This window comes from Pinus tabuliformis, chromosome 7, assembly GCF_031772625.1.
Source record: "Pinus tabuliformis cultivar Carrire ecotype Pingquan chromosome 7, CPIR1, whole genome shotgun sequence".
In the NCBI taxonomy this organism is placed as follows: Eukaryota; Viridiplantae; Streptophyta; class Pinopsida; order Pinales; family Pinaceae; genus Pinus; species Pinus tabuliformis.
The window spans coordinates 1845882510-1845898729 of record NC_142293.1 but is presented as its reverse complement, the minus strand read 5'-3'; the positions used below and the strand labels follow the sequence as shown (position 1 = coordinate 1845898729).

The following is a 16220-nucleotide window of genomic DNA, read 5'->3' as shown; positions in this document are numbered from 1 at the left end:
ATGAAAAAAAGTCTTCAACTTTTTGAGAAAACGTTATGGAGAACAACATACTATATTTGTTTTTACTATTAATATCTGAAAAATTAATGATGAATTATTTTGAATTCTGTCTAATTTACCTCAAAGGAATCACTGTGATCTGTCACTGGGAACTCTAAGATGGGTAGCTGGGATTCTCCATCATTGCATTCTATACAAGAAAGTAGAGGAAAAGAATGAACATGAGGCATGTCACATGACATTTGCACAGAAAAATTGTGTTGAACAAGGTATCAGCGGCAACTCTCTAATAGATGGCTATTTACCTGAAATAAGTTTTCAGGCCAACATTACAAGCAATAGCAAAAAATTTCCAAGCAAATTCACTGTAAAGAAAATAAATGATCTATATTGCACAAAAACAGAGAATATAGCAGATTCCAGAATAAACCCAAAGATAATGGAAAATAAGGAAATATTCATCGTGTCCACGAAAATTATATGCAAATAGTAAATACACAATGATAGGGAGAAACACACTGCTTACATGGGCTTCACACCATCTGCCCCAGAAAGATAAATGGGGGCACTCTGCCACCCAACAAGGAAGACATAATGCCTTCTGGAATACCCATCAATATCAAACATATGATAGTCAAATGGTCTGCCCTTTCATAATTTTAAAAACGGATATTTCCAGCAAATTCCTTGTTTTATTTGCAATTTAATTTGCCGAATGTTTACGAGAAAAAATCTTGAAGGAATTTGTCAGAAATAGTATTGAATATTGAAAAAGGGATATTACAGTGGTGTCAGAGCTGCTTTTCTACCAGCCTGAGGTGATTGATTAGCAGTGGAAGATTTATCTTTTGTTCCGGGAATGTGAAATTTCAACAGGACTGAAACCCTAGCTCCCAATTTATTGTGCATTTCAGGAGGCTGCACAAAAACAGAGAATATAGCAGATTCCAGAATACACCCAAAGATAATAGAAAATAAGGAAATATTCATTGTGTCCACGAAAATTTTATGCAAATAGTAAATACATAATGATAGAGGGAAACACACTGCTTACATGGGCTGCACACCATCTGTCCCAGAAAGATAAATGGGGGCACTCTGCCACCCAACAAGGAAGACATAATGCCTTCTGGAATACCCATCAATATCAAACATATGATAGTCAAATGGTCTGCCCTTTCATAATTTTAAAAAGGGATATTTCCAGCAAATTCCTTGTTTTATTTTCAATTTAATTTGCAGAATGTTTACGAGAAAAAATCTTGAAGGAATTTGTCAGAAATAGTATTGAATATTGAAAAAGGGATATTACAGTGGTGTCAGAGCTGCTTTCCTACCAGCCTGAGGTGATTGATTAGCAGTGGAAGATTTATCTTTTGTTCCCGGAATGTGAAATTTCAACAGGATTGAAACACTAGCTCCCAATTTATTGTGTATTTCCAGAGGCTGAGTTCATTATCTATCTGGGCCAAATTTGTTGTATTTGCACAAGCCAAGTTCGAGGGTTCAGAAGGGCCAAATTTGTGAGGGCCGCATCCATTAATTGTTGAGGCCAAGTCTGCCATTCACTGGAGCCGAATTCGTGATACTCGCAGTGGCCGAATTCGTGGGTTTTTGGAGGCCGAATAGCTGTGCAAATTCACGGGTTTTTGGAGGCCGAGCCACTGTGCAAATTCATGGGTTTTTGGAGGCCGAATCGCTGTACAAATTCGTGAGTTTTAAGGGGCTGAATCAATGTGCAAATTCGTGGGTTTTTGGAGGCTGAATCACTGTACAAATACGTGGGTCTTTGGAGGCCGAATCGCTGTACAAATACGTAGGTCTTTGGAGGCTGAATCACTGTCCAAATTCTTGGGTTTTTGGAGGCTGAATCACTGGGCAAATTCGTGGGTCTTTGGAGTCTGAATCGTTGTACAAATTCATGGGTTTTAGAGGCCGAATCATTGTGAAAATTCATGGGTTTTTGAAGGCCGAATCTTTGGAGAAAATTGAGGTTGAATCGTTGTAAGAAATTGAGGGTTGTGGAGGGCCAAACCACTATGCGCATTGGAGCGAATTTGTTGTGCGTGTTATTGGCCAATCTAGAGGCAATCGTTGAGCTGCAGAGGGTTAATATTATGAAGCAGCAAATTCGTGAGAGGTCAAGTTATCACTGTTGGGAGGCCACGAAAGTCTCATCACGATAATGTTCTCTGTTGACCACACTTTGTCAACAGTCCAAGAAGCAGAGTACAAAGCAGCGGATCAAAAAATTTCAAATCAATGTCATCATTCAGCTTCCAGCTATATCATTGTAAACCCAATTTCTGCAAAATTATTGTAAATAATGTTAGTATGACCATTAAGCCATGTAATAACACCTAGGTAAGCCTATGATTTTTACAAAGGATTTAATCCTAGGAAGTTTTTTTAACCTCTCCGAATTATGTGTGTTTGTAAACACAGATAATCAGCAGAGTTTCTCTTCCAGTTATAACCCCAAAGCTACGGTGGAATTCATTGACAAGGTCTTAGGTGAGTCCTAATGCTTATCGAGTCTATGTAAAAGTGTGTCTAGAAATATTTAAGTGCATGGTTACCCATAGTTAAACATCATGGCTAAATTATTTTATTATATACACACTTGGTTTCATTCCAGATCATATTGTGTCACAGAACTGGGTAGTGTCTTGAGGGTCTATGTCTAAATGTGTATTTCCCCTTCTAAAGGTTGAATTAATTTGTAATATCGTGATGTAAAAAATGTTTTAGTGCATGGTTACTCATAGTTAGACACCATGGCTAAAATATTTAAGAGTGGAAAAAATAATTGATCCCCTATAGTCAATTTATTAATTTTTCTGGCAAAATTAAATAAAAATCCTAAGCCAAAAAATTAAATAATTTTGAGTCAAAAATAATTTGAAAGAAAATAAATTCTCTCCATGTGAAATATAATCAAAAATTCGTGGGGCAAAGATAAATAAATTTTTGGAGAACCCCCACCATGGGAAAAATGGTTTTTTAAAGAAAATTTGACCCCTTGGACCTTGGTTATTAAATCAAAATCAAATTTTTTAGGATATTAGTCCATAACATTAAATTTTGGATCAATAAAAAATAGTTTTTAAGAAATTCGAATTTTCCTCAAAAATTAAAAAATTGACGACAAAGATCAAATTATTTTCAAAGGAAGATCAATGTATAAGATTATTTTGACGAGGATCAAGCCAACTAGTCATTATTTCCACTTCGAGGGCTTTCTATTCTCTCATTTTCTATATAAGGAAGCTATGAAGCTCCTCATTCTCATCTAGGGATGATGTAATTTTGTAACGCATGTGTTAAGCCTTGCTATGCTAGAATTATTTTTCACATAATAGAAAGATTTCGGGGTTTCAGTGCATGGTGTTCTTCTATCTGTTGATCTGTGGTACCAGCGAGTATTTTGTTCTTTCATGCTCTATATTGTGCTAAAATTCATAATTGTTATTTGAGTTGTCAGTGATAAGAACATTCTATTGGTACCGTTATTTTACCTTAGCTGATTTGATTCACCCCATGATCTAACAATTATTTTCAAGATTAAAAAGAGATCTACAAGTACACTAGCCCTTGGACTCCAAGTTCACAGACTGTGGGGAAGGATAGACCTTGTTTGAGCTCTGGGATTTCATTTTGAGGAATGATTTTGCAGAAAGGTTTTGACCAGTGATTTTTCGAAATTATTCATCCATATTATCTACCTCTAAAATCTCAAGATTTTCATATTTTGCGCTATAAAGATCAAATCGGCTAATGAGAGCAATTATTTTAACTTTGTAAATATTGTGAATATTTGTAAATAAATCTAACTCTCACGAGTTTCCTCTTGCTCCTTTAATGTCATTTAAGTAAAGAATAATATCTTTGAGCATATCATCATTCTCTAAGTTGACTAATAGTTCTAATTGCAAGCATTCCTACATGCCATTAGTTATCAAATTAGCAAAATTTTTGTAGCTTGTTCTCTTCCTTTCATTGTCATTGAATATCTCCTAAAGGATTGCTAGCATCGTGAAATTTGGGTACTTTTGCTTGTCATTGCTATTAACTAAGGGAATTGGATATTTGCTTGTCATTTGAAGGTTAAGGGGCTTGCTATTATTGTTGTCATAATTAGCATTATAAATATTTCTTGTGAGTTTAATTTTTGTAATAAGTGCACTAACATATTGTGTTGCAAGTGAGCATCACATCTAAGAATCATAATCTTGCCATGTTGACGTTAACTCACTCTTAAAGCACTTGATTGATTGAGACCTAGGACCGTCGCCAATTTTATTGAGTGGCAATTAGAGTTCTAGTGGGGTCGTATGTTGAAAACCATGTAGCTTGGGAGGTACTCCCACAAGTCTTGGGTCCTTGACTTGTGAGGAGAAAACCCACAAAATGGAAATTGTGGGCAAAGTATCCAAGCCTGGGGGTTTTGGACCCAAAGTGTGGGCTTGAAACCAACTAAATGAATTTTATTTGTCTTTTGAGTCATATAGGTTCAAGTCAACCTGCTAAGCCAAGGGGCATGAATGTTAGGGTTTACACCCTATGATCTACTATATATTGGAGACCAATTGAGAGGTCATTCCACAAGAGCAAGCCCACCTTGTGAACAACAAGAAGCCTAAGAAGACCGCAGTTCTTGAGAGAAGAGCCACATAAGACAAGAAGAGAAGTCAAATTCACTGTTTGAGAGAAGGACGAGTTCTGTGATTATTTAAGGTATGAAGTTGCGAGAGGCCACAGGTCCGAGTTGCAGGAGGCCACAGGTCTGAAGTTGCAAGAGGGTCAAAAGGCCTGAATCTGTGTACAAAAGGGTCGAAAGGCCTCAGACTAGTGAACATAAGAGATCTGAGGCATCAAGGAAGGTTGCAGACTATTCTGTGGGAGGGCCAAAGCCCTAGAGGGGGGTCAAAAGGCCTCGGACTTGTGAGAAGTGGGCCCGAAGTGCCACAGGTTTGTGAAAAGACCAACAAGGATAATAAGGAGGTTGTTGTTTGAAGAAAAGTTGGTTTGTTGAAACAAAATTATGTTAGGTGAAAGGAAGAACCTAACAATAAGTAGTTTGATGTTGGTTAATATAGTAAACTAAAAGAAGTATCATTCTTTGAACAGTTGATTGACAAAAATCCAAAAGGAGTTGATCTCCATGTGTCAAGGAGTAAGGAAAACCAAGGACAGAGGACAAAAAAGAGTTGATCTTCAGTAGACAAGAGGACTGAAAGCGTTGATTTCAAAGGAATTTCAACCAACAAGTAAGTTGAGTAACTTGTCTTTGTTTTATTGGGTAGATTGAGGGTTTGAAGGATTAGACCTCGAGCCCTAGTTGTACTATAGCATTTGTATTAGGATTTCTAATGGGCCATGATCCTTGGTACAGGAGCCCTATGATGGACTTATGTTGATTTCACTGTTGTTATATTTCCGTAGTGCAAAGTGCTTCATAAATGAGTATTCAGTGTGTTTATGTCCTAGTCCAAACATAAACCACACCTAGGGTACAAGGGAATTTGAACATTGGTTCAAAGCTACTTTTAAGGGCAAGTGGATCAGATTGTGCACTGGAAGTTGCTTAAGAGGGAGTTGGTTGGCATGTTGTTGAAGGATAAAGAACATTTCAAAGATGATTGTTGGCTTGAGGTATGAGGATAGGTTGGATGGGTTGTCCAACTATTGTTCGTGGAAGGAAAGGATGAAGCTAATGTTGTTGGTAAATGAAATATGGGAATTTGTTGAAAAGAGTATTGCTAAACCAATAGTTTCAATTGATTTGGCTAAGCATGAGAAGTTAGATGTGAAGGCCAATTTGATCATTCTTGATGGAGTCAAAGATCACTTGATACCTCATCTCTTGGGGAAGACCACTGCCTATGAGATGTGGAAGGCTCTTCAAGATTTGTTCTGGAACAATAATGAGAATCGAAAGATGGTATTGATCAAGAAGCTCAGGGCCATTAAGATGACAAATGGACAGAATTTGACTTCGTATCTAACGAGGATTCAGCGAGTTACTGAGGATTGCCTTGAAGGGCTTCTCTGAGGAATGGAATCCTTTTATCAAAGAAATAGTCTCTCAAGAGAAATTGCCCGATTGGAACAGGATATGGGACAATTTTATCCAAGAGGAACTTCAGGACGAGGATCTTCAAAAGGAGAAATTTGATGAAGCAAATATGGCCCTCGCAAGTAAACTAAGGAAGGGTAAAGGGAAGTTCAACAATGGCAAGAAGAAGAAGAATCTAAGTGAAGTGATGCTTTGCATGTGGCAAGTTTGGTAATTACGTAAGTGTTCGTAGAGGAACAAAGGAGGGACTGAGAAGAAGCAAGAGACGGAAATGGTTGCTTCATCTACAGTCGCGCAGGACGATTTCCTGAAAACTTTTCTCTAGTCTCTCATTTCTCAAAGAGCACCATTAGTGAGGGTACATGGTTCATAAATAGTGGAGGGTCGAAGCATATGACAAGATCGTGGGATGTATTTGAGAGCCTGACCAAATGGAAGTTTGATCAAAACGTAAATATTGGTGATAAGAGTCAAAAGGCAGTCAAAGGAGTTAAGATGTACCATTCAGAATGGAGCCAGGGGGTTATTGTTAGTCCAGGATGTACTATGGGTACTGAAGCTCAAGTGCAACATGTTCTTTGCCTCAGCAATTGAGGCTAAGGGGTTTGAGGTGATATTCTGGGACGGAAAGGTGATGTTCAAGCCTCATGGCTCTAACTCCAGTTCGAGAGTAGTTCTTGAAGTTAGGGAGAATGGTGTGTACAGGTTGAAGGGCAAGCTCATTGACCAAGGGAAGAAGAAGGTTCCTGAGAATCGGGAGGGGAGTCAAGTTCGAGAGGGAGTTTGCAAACTCAAAGGGAGAATTTGCAACTCAAGAAGAGTGTATCGTCAGAGGGAAGAAAGGAGACTACTACAGCTAAGAAGGAGGAACCATGGAATGGCGTAAATGCCTTTAATGAAAAGATGACACGACAGGCTTCTAGTGGCAGGCACATTTCCATGAAGAGTGTTATTCATTCCGTAGGTTATGCTTCCGTAATGGATGACAAAACATGTGATGAATGGAGAGCAACTGTGTCACGGGATTGTTGGCCAATGTGGGAAGATGAGTTACTTCTAAGGAATGGAAGTACCTCCCTCACTAAGAGGGAGTGTTAAAAATGGTGTAGCTTGGGAGGACCCCAAAAGTCCTAAGTGCTTGACTTGAGAGGAGAAAACCCACAAAATGGAAGTTGTGGGCACAGTACCTAAACTTGGGGGTTTTGGACCCAAAGTGTGGGCTTAAAACCAAGAAAATAAATTATATTTATGTTTTAAGTCATGTAGTCTCAAGTCGGCCAACTAGGCCAAGGGACATGACCGTTAGGGTTTACACCCCAAGATCTACTATATATTGGATGTTAAAAATTGGATGGTTCAAAAGGTCTTTCCAAATCGAGAAAACCCACCAAAAGGGAGTTGGTAGGGCAAGTTACCCAAGTGGTTGGGGTTTTGACCCAAGGTAGTGGGCTTGAGACCCAGGTTAACTAATTGTTTATTCTAATTTCTATTTAAGTTGTTAAATGAGGGTTTCTTGATGGACAAGGAAAACCCCCAAGACATTCACACAAAAAGTATAAATGAGAGGCCAAAGGAAAGACCTAGACACACATTTTGAATGTCAATAAGAGTGGATTGAAAGATCCCTAAAGAAGACTGAGTTTTGTCCAAAGAAGCTGCAAATCCAAGAGAGAAGCCACAGTTTGAGCTAGAAAGGTCGAGAAAGGAAGATCTAGAGTAAATTCTGTGTGAGGAGATTGGCAGTGGAATTGTTGAAGTGGTTTAGAGTAGACCAACCGAGACAATGAGACAGCGAAGAGTAGGGCAGCTAGTCCAGGATAAATACGCATTAGTGGAAGGTCTAGGCCGCAACCAAGTTAGGGTTGGCCGCAAACTTGTGGGCAAGTCAAAGTGGCTAAAACCTAACTGCAGCAACAAGTAAGACCACTCATGAGCAAAAGATAAAGGGTTGCGGAGCTAGACTATGGATGCTAGGTAGGTTGAGACCTACACAAGCTAGAAGAAAAGCTCAAATAATAGCCTAGTTAAGGTAAAAGACGGTCTGATCTGTGGCAGCAGACGTTATAGAAGGCAGGCCAAAGTGGAAAGTGTGATCTCAGAGTTGTTAACGTAGGTTGAAGACCTCAAGTATTTGAAGTTGTCATTTGTTGTTGAAGTGCAAGACCGCACACTTGGAAGACAAATCCGAGACCTGGTGTGCACTGGATTGTGGTCTAGTTAAGGACAACAAGGCCTACTGTTGAGGATAGCAAGGTCTAGGGCTACCGAGTGGGAAACTAAGACAGGTTGGAGGGTTTTATTCAAAGAATAGGTTGATAATGGAAGTCCATTAAGTCAAAGGAAAGACCTAACAACAAGGAGTTTTGGTGTTGGTACAATACAAGAGGGGCTGAAGGAGAAGTTCCTCTATGAGTAGCAAACAAAGATCTAAAAGTAGTTGGTCACTCTGTGCAAAAGGAAGACTGTAGCAACCAAAGGATAGGGGTTACAGCAAGGGATAGTGGACAAAGACGACAAAAAGAGTTGAAGGCAAAGAACTGCTACAGCAAGCAAGTCAAGATTTGTCTCTGTATTTTATTGGGTAGATTGAAGATCTAAAGGGATCAAATCTCAAGCCCTAGATCAGTGAAAGGACAGACTGTGTATTTTATTGGGTAGATTGAAGATCTAAAGGGATCAAATCTCAAGCCCTAGATTAGTGAAAGGAAAGACTGTGTATTTTATTGTATATTATGTATACTAGTTTGCATCAAGGCTTCTAAAGGGCCATGATCCCTAGTACAGAAGTTCTAATGTTTTCTTATTAATGGACTAATGGGAAATGAGATTTTTTTTTTATGTATTGTTATTGATTTCACTATTGTTATATTTCCACTGTGCAAAGTGCTTTTAGCTAAATACCTTTAGTGTGTTTATGATCTAGCCTAGACATAGACCAAATCTGGGGTACAAGGGAATTTCAACATGGTATCAAAGCTGCTTTGAAGAGAACATGAATCAGAGTGTGCATAGAAAGCAACTAAAGAGGGAGTTGTGAGACAACTATAGGAAACAATAGTATTGCCTAGACATGGAAGAGAAGATTCAGCGGGGAAGGTGTTTTGGCATGAACATGTTAGCTCCATGTGGATGGTAGGTTGATGGTGAGATAATATCTTCATTGGTTTGTGGAGTTGCACATTCGACAGTGGAGCTAAGAGCACATGAGGCATTTAACCTAGGAGGATGAGAACACTTGTGTTGAGTTGCAATGGTCTAGAGTGGATTAGACCCAATGTTCAACCGCAACTCGGGACTACCTTTGGAAGGACACAAGTTTAGTAGCAATGCTTTCCGGGAGGGAAAGCAAAGTGAACCAATGGAGGTTGTGTAGGCTTAGAGGAAGTCTAGCTTTAGAGGGAGACAGCGAAGGAATGTTAGTAGCCTAGTGGAAGTTTGAATCTTCGAGTTCATGAGAGAGAGAGTGGAGTTTTCATCCCATGCAAGGATACTCACGAACAATGTGAGGACACTCATGGCGGTGCAAGGGGAAGTCATGTTGCATGCAAGATAAAGCTAGGCCTAGTATAAAGGAAGACATGGCGCATCTGAAGACATATATGGCCACGCAAGGAAAGTCATGACTCATGCGAGGCAGTCATGGGGATGCAAGGAAAGTCATGAAGCTAGAGATTTCAAGGTGTGATAGAATACCTTCCTCACTAAGAGGGAGTGTTGAAAATTGGGTAGTTCAAAAGGTCTTTCCAAATAGAAAAAACCCACCAAAAGGGAGTTGGTTGGGCAAGTTACCCAAGTGGTTGGGGTTTTGACACAAAGTAGTGGGCTTGAGACCCAAGCTAACTAATTGTTTATTCTAATTTATGTTTGAGTTGTTAAATAAGGGTTTCTTGATGGACAAGGAAAACCCCCAAGACACTAACACTAAGTATAAATGAGAGGCCAAAGGAGAGGCCTAGACACACATTGTGAAGGAAAAGGATGGAATAAAAGAGCCCTAGAAAGGACCGAGTTTTTTTCCAAGGACGTCGCAGATCCTAGAGAGAAGCCACGGTCTAAGCTAGAAAGAATGAGTAAGGAAGATCTGTAGTAAATTCTGTGTGAGGAGGTCGGCCATGGAATTGTAGTGGTTCAGAGTAGGCTGCAAGACTTAGAGGGCTAGTTGGGCAAGCCGAGAGGGCCAAGAATAGTATAGTTGGTCCAAGACAGATCAGCATTAGCGGAATGTCTAAGCTGCAGCCTAGTTAGGGTTGGTCGCAAACCAATGGGAGCCCATTCTTGGAGGGCCAAAGTGGATAAAACCTAGTTGCAACAAGTAAGGTCACTCGTGAGCAAAAGATCAAAGGTTCGTGGAGTTGGACTGTGGATGCTAGTTAGGTCGAGACCCACACAAGCTAGAAGAAGGTCAGATCAAAGCTGGGTTAAGGCAGCAAAGGGTTTGATTTGTGGCAGCATAGGTTACAGAAGGCAGGCCAAAGTGGATAATGTGACCATAGAGCTATTAAGGTAGGCCGAAGGCCTCAAGTTTTTGAAGTTGTGGTTTGTTGTTAAAGTAAGGGCAAGACCGCAGACATCGAAGACAAATACAAGCCCTTACATGGGTTGGACTCTGGTTTGGTTAAGGACAACAAGGCCTACTGTTAAGGACAGCAAGGTCTAGAGTTGCCAGGTGAGCAGCTAAGACAGGTCGAAGAGTTTCACTCAAAGAAAGGGTTGATAATGGAAGTTTGTTAGGTCAAAGGAAAGACCTAACACCAAGGAATTTGGTGTTGGTATAGTACAAGAGGGGTTGAAGGAGAAGTTCCTCTATGACTAGCAGACAGATATCTAAAGGGAGTTGATCACTCTGTGCAGAAGGAAAACTGTAGCAACCAAAGGATATGGTCAATGAGCTAAGAGGACAAAAAGGGCTAAAAGGCAAAGGACTGCTACAACAAGTCAAGATTTGTCTCTATATTTTATTGAGCGGATTGTGTGAAAAATTCAAGTCTGAAATCCTATTGCAGCGACTGGAATTAATTCTTCTAATTGTTAATTAATTAACAATTTATTTGCTATTGCAAATATCGATTAAATCACACAGCAACCTTCACAAATAAAACTGCGGAAAATAATAGCACTGGAAACTGAGAAATACGTTAGCACACACATAAAATTTAACACACCTATTTTTGGACTAAAGTCCCCGGCAAAACCCATCTTGGGAAAATCGGTGCAACAACTGAGGGTTTTTATTATTAACATTAGTAAATTATCTTAGTACAATCTGGATGTTGAATACTGGCTATCAAGCAAAGAAAATACTGGCAAAAATAATCTGAGAAATTACCCTCACTCCAAGCAATCCCAGCTCTTGATAGCCACTGAAAAGCAAGTCGTCTACCTTGCCCTATGTAGCTTCTACATCACCCCTACGTAGTCTGCCCTATGTAGCTTCTACATCACCCCTGCGTAGTCTGCTACACTGTCAGCCCGAAACAACTGCAAATCAAGTTGTCCTACCTCTTGCTGACTAGGAAACTCTCTCTGGCACTCTGGAAATGTCTTCCGACCTTTGGAACTAATAACCAACTTCACCCTAGCAAAATTGAACTGCCCTCTGAAGCTTCTGCGCAACCTCTTGGAGAAATTTCGACCTCTGCAAAGTACTCACCAGATCTGGAAATATCTTCATTTGGCCTCACTGTCCCTGCCCCTCTCTGTCTCTACTTCCCTTCTAAAGTTCAAACTCTTCCATCTACTGCCTTAGTAAAATCAAACTCTCTAAGGAAAGCGATCTCTAGTGTGCGTGTTCTCTATCTACCCATCAACTTCTTATAATCTTTTGTTGGGACTCCAACTAGCAAGATTAAATCTTAATCGAGGGCTAAAATTATTTCCTTGTCAATCCGTGTGAGTTTCTAGATGATACGTGCCTTATCTCAATTAATTCTAATTAATTGACACACATAAAATTTGACACACTTATTTTTGGACTAAAGTCCCTAGAAAAACCCAACTTAGGAAAATCGGTGCAGCAGCTGAGGGATTGTATTATTAAGCAGCATTGAAATTATCTAAGTACAATTTGGATGTCAAATATTGGATATCCTATAAAGAAAATACTAGCAAAAATAATCTGAGAGAAATTATCCTCACGCTGAGCAATCCCGACTCTTGATAACCACAGAAAAGCAAGCCATCCACCTTGCGCTCTGCAGCTTCTGGATCACCCCTGCACAATCTGCTACACGCTCAGCCCAGAACTATTGCAAATCAAACTGTCATGCCTACTACTGACTGGAAAACTGTCTCTCTAGCAGTTTGGAAATGTCTTTCGATCTCTAGAGTTGATAACCAGCATCACCCCAGCAAAATCGAACTGCCCTCTAAAGCTTCTGCACAGCCTCCTGAAGAAATTTCGACCTCTCTGCAAAGTGCTCACCAAATCTAGAAAAATCTTCCTCCAGCCTCACTGTCCCTGCCCGTCTATGTCTGAAGCTCGAAATCTTCTGGCTACTGCCTCTGGAAAATCGAACTCTCCAAGGAAATCAATCTCGAGTGTGTGTGTTCTCCATCTACCCATTAATTTCTTCTTGTAATCTTCTGTTGGAACTCCAACAACCAAGATTAAATCTTAATCGATCACTAAGATTATTTCCCTATCGATCCGTGTGAGTTTCTAGATGATTCACACCTTATCTCAATTAATTCTGGTTAATTAACGCCTTTTCCTAAGTTTAGACTTGAGAAATATTTAAAAATACACTAATAATCTAATTGAGACACTTCTAGGTGGAATTTCCAGAAACGATTTCTGGGTTATGGAGAACTCTTGTATTTTAGCCTCTCCACAAAGTTTCGAGACTATAACACCTTCGATGCTACAAAAACTAATAGATTGGAGATCTAAAGGATCAAATCTCAAGCCCTCGATTAGTCAAAGGACTGACTATGTATTTTATTGTATGCTATGTATACTAATTTGTATTAAGATTTCTCAAGGGCCATGATCCCTAGTATAGGAGCTTTAATGTTTTCTTATTGATGGACTAATGGGAAATGAGATTTGGACCAATATTCTTGTGCACTGTTATTGATTTCATTGTTGTTATTTTTTCGTTGTGCAAAGTGCTTTTAATTGAGTACCTTTAGTGTGTTTATGATCTAGTTTAGACATAGACCAGATATGGGGTACAAGGGAATTTGAACATTGGAGACCAATGGAGAGGTCATTCCACAAGAGCAAACACACCTTGTGAAGAACAAGAAGCCTAAGAAGAATGCATATCTCAAGAGAAGAGCCACAAAAGACAAGAGAAGTCAAACTAATTGTCTGAGAGAAGGACGAGTTATGTGATTGTTTAAGGTCTAAAGTTGCAGGAGGTCGTTGGTCCAAATTGCAAGACGTCGCAAGTCTAAGTTGCAAAAGGCCGCAAGTTTGAAGTTACAAGAGGGTCGAAAGGCCTCAGATCTATGTACATGAGGGCCAAAAGGCATCAGACTAGTGAACAGAAAAGAGTTGAGGCATCAAGGAAGGTCACGGACTGTTCTATGTGAGGGCCAAAAGGCCTCAAGACTTCTGAGCTATGTTGCCAGGAAACGTGGGTTCGGGGACGGGGACGGGTACGTCATTTTTCGAAACAAGGTGCGTGGGTTCGTCGGGGGTATATATATATATATATATATATTATAAATTATAATATATGTGAATTTGTATATTTTTCAACTTTAAACAAGAAAACTAAAATATTTATGATTTAAACTTCAAATATTTAAACATGCACATCATTGAACATTCAACATTCATAATGAAATTTCAAAATTTCTAGTTAGATATCAAGTGCAAATTGGAGTTTACATATTAATAAGAATCATGATATATGTCCATCGTCATACTACATTCAAAATTTGTCTTAAGGCATCTCCAAACAAGAACTGGGAAATTTTAAAATACTAAAATAAAAGTATTTAATAGTGATCAATGGCTTCCTCAAGTGATGTCATCAACATCACTCAAATCTTCAGTTAGCATACTCTCGAGGTAGGGATCACTCTCATCTTGAGGCTCTTACTAATCCATAGCAATTGGAGGTAGCTCAATAAGGCCATCTGGTTGTATCTCCTCATCCACACACATAGCATTATTTGTGTATTGGTTCCATCTCTTGAAAGGACCCTCGTATCCAGGGTCTTTTCAAGATATGAGAAGAAGTGTGCTATGAACATACGCTAAGTTCTCTGCCTTCTTTGAGCCCAACATATTTCTCTTTACTAAATGGATAAAGGCATAAGTACTCCAATTCCTCTCGCAAGATGAAGAACTAGCTACCTAGAATATTAGGGGAAGCCCATTAAATTAATTAAAAAATAAAATATAAAAACTAAAATGAACCCAAAAGAACCTGATTTTGGGGTTCCAAGTACCCATCATCAAGGTTCTCCGTACCTGTCAAGACAAAAGAACCCAAATTTTTTTAATGAAGAACCCATTTCTTCATAGAAGAACCCAGTTCTTCATAGAAGAACCCGATTCTTATGGGTTCTCCTCAGAAGCACCCGAACCCGAATCCGGTACTTGGGGACGAGAACCCGGGACGGGTTCGAGAACCCCACCCTCGGGTTCGGGAACCCATGCAACATAGCTTCTGAGAAGAGGGACCAAAGTGTCTTAGGTCTATGAAAAGACCAACAGGGATAATAAGGAGGTTGTTGTTCAAAGAAATGTTGGTTGGCTAAGTGTATAACAAAAGTATGTTAGGTCAATGAAAGGACCTAACAGCACGTAGTTTGATGTTGGTTAATACAATTAACTGAAGGAAGTGTTCTTCTATGAGCAATTGATTGAATATATCCAAAAGGAGTTGATATCTATGTGTCAAGGAGGCAAAGAACAACCAGGGACAGAGGAGAAACAGAGCTAATCTTCTATGGCAAAGAGGATTGAAAGGGTTGATTGCAAAGGAAGGTCAACCAGCAAGTAAGTTGATTCATTTGTCTTTGATATATTGAGCAGATTGAGGCTTTGAAGGATTAGACCTCAAGCCCTAGTTGTATTATAGCATTTGTATTAGGGTTTCTAAAGTGCCATGATCCCTGGTATGAGAGCCCTATGATTTCTCTTGTTGATGGACTAATAAAAAGTGTTTTGGGCCTATATATCTTGCGTACTCACATTTATTTCTCTGTTGTTATATTTCCGTTGTGCAAAGTGCTTCATAGTTGAGTATCTTCAGTGTGTTCATGTTCTAGTCCAAGCATTGACCAAGCCTAGGGTACAAGCGAATTTCAACAGCAACAAAAGTCCACTCTTGAATTATGGAGTAGCCCTCTTCAAACATACATAGACCAGGCATGCAATGTCGAAGGTCCACCTAAGGAGATTTTTAGGCCACAAATAGATGATTTGAGGAGTGGCTTGGATGGATGGTATCAAACTTACAAATTGTTTTTACAGGAAGACAAGCATATTAGGAGGTAAGTAGGGTTTAAAGATTTGGACATCCCAATTATAATTAGAGTAGCGTTGCATCAGCATGGTGGTCTTTTTCAGGGATTGTTGATGCTTAGTGGCAAAGGCATTCTCTGGGAAATCATGGAATCTAGAGATGTTATGGTTATGATTGACATCCCTTATTACAAAATCCCATGTTAGTTGGATTGGATAGAGGTTATGAGTTGGTATCCTACTAAGTGGGTGACACTTCTAGCCAGGGGTACCGCATAGCGGGAACCATTGGATATTGAGAATGATGACTCCTTATTTGATAATGGGATCCAAGTCGGATCATCCCATCATATAGTAGAGTCTGACTACTCTATTTAGCAGAGGGATCCATGTCGATCATCCCATCATATAGCAAGGTTGGACCAAGCAAGAAAACAAAACTAGGTGGAAGAAGGGGAGCATGAGGTGTTCTACACTTCAAACTTGTCAGGAGTTTTTGGGGAGCATGGCCTACATCTTTGCAATATGACAGATGGTGACCATGATGTGGAGTTTAGCAACACTGAGATGATCTAGCAGATATGTGCTGAAGCATTCCACATACTTGTTTGGGATCCAAAAATTATCGGGTTGGATTTAATGCTTCCCCTGCAATTAGAAGTAGCAACCATTTATAGGATTCCATTATGCAATAGGAGTTGAGCAATGCCTTCATCA

General features: G+C 39.5%; 1 protein-coding gene across 1 annotated transcript in view; it reads right to left on the bottom strand.

Moving 5' to 3' along the window:
* LOC149255805 (phosphoenolpyruvate carboxylase 4-like) overlaps positions 1-16220 on the bottom strand; it is an 82811-nt gene that overhangs the window by 42555 nt on the left and 24036 nt on the right. Inside the window, 1 exon segment of the mRNA XM_089460579.1 lies at positions 120-190. Within this exon segment, the coding sequence (XP_089316705.1) occupies positions 120-190 (71 nt within the window).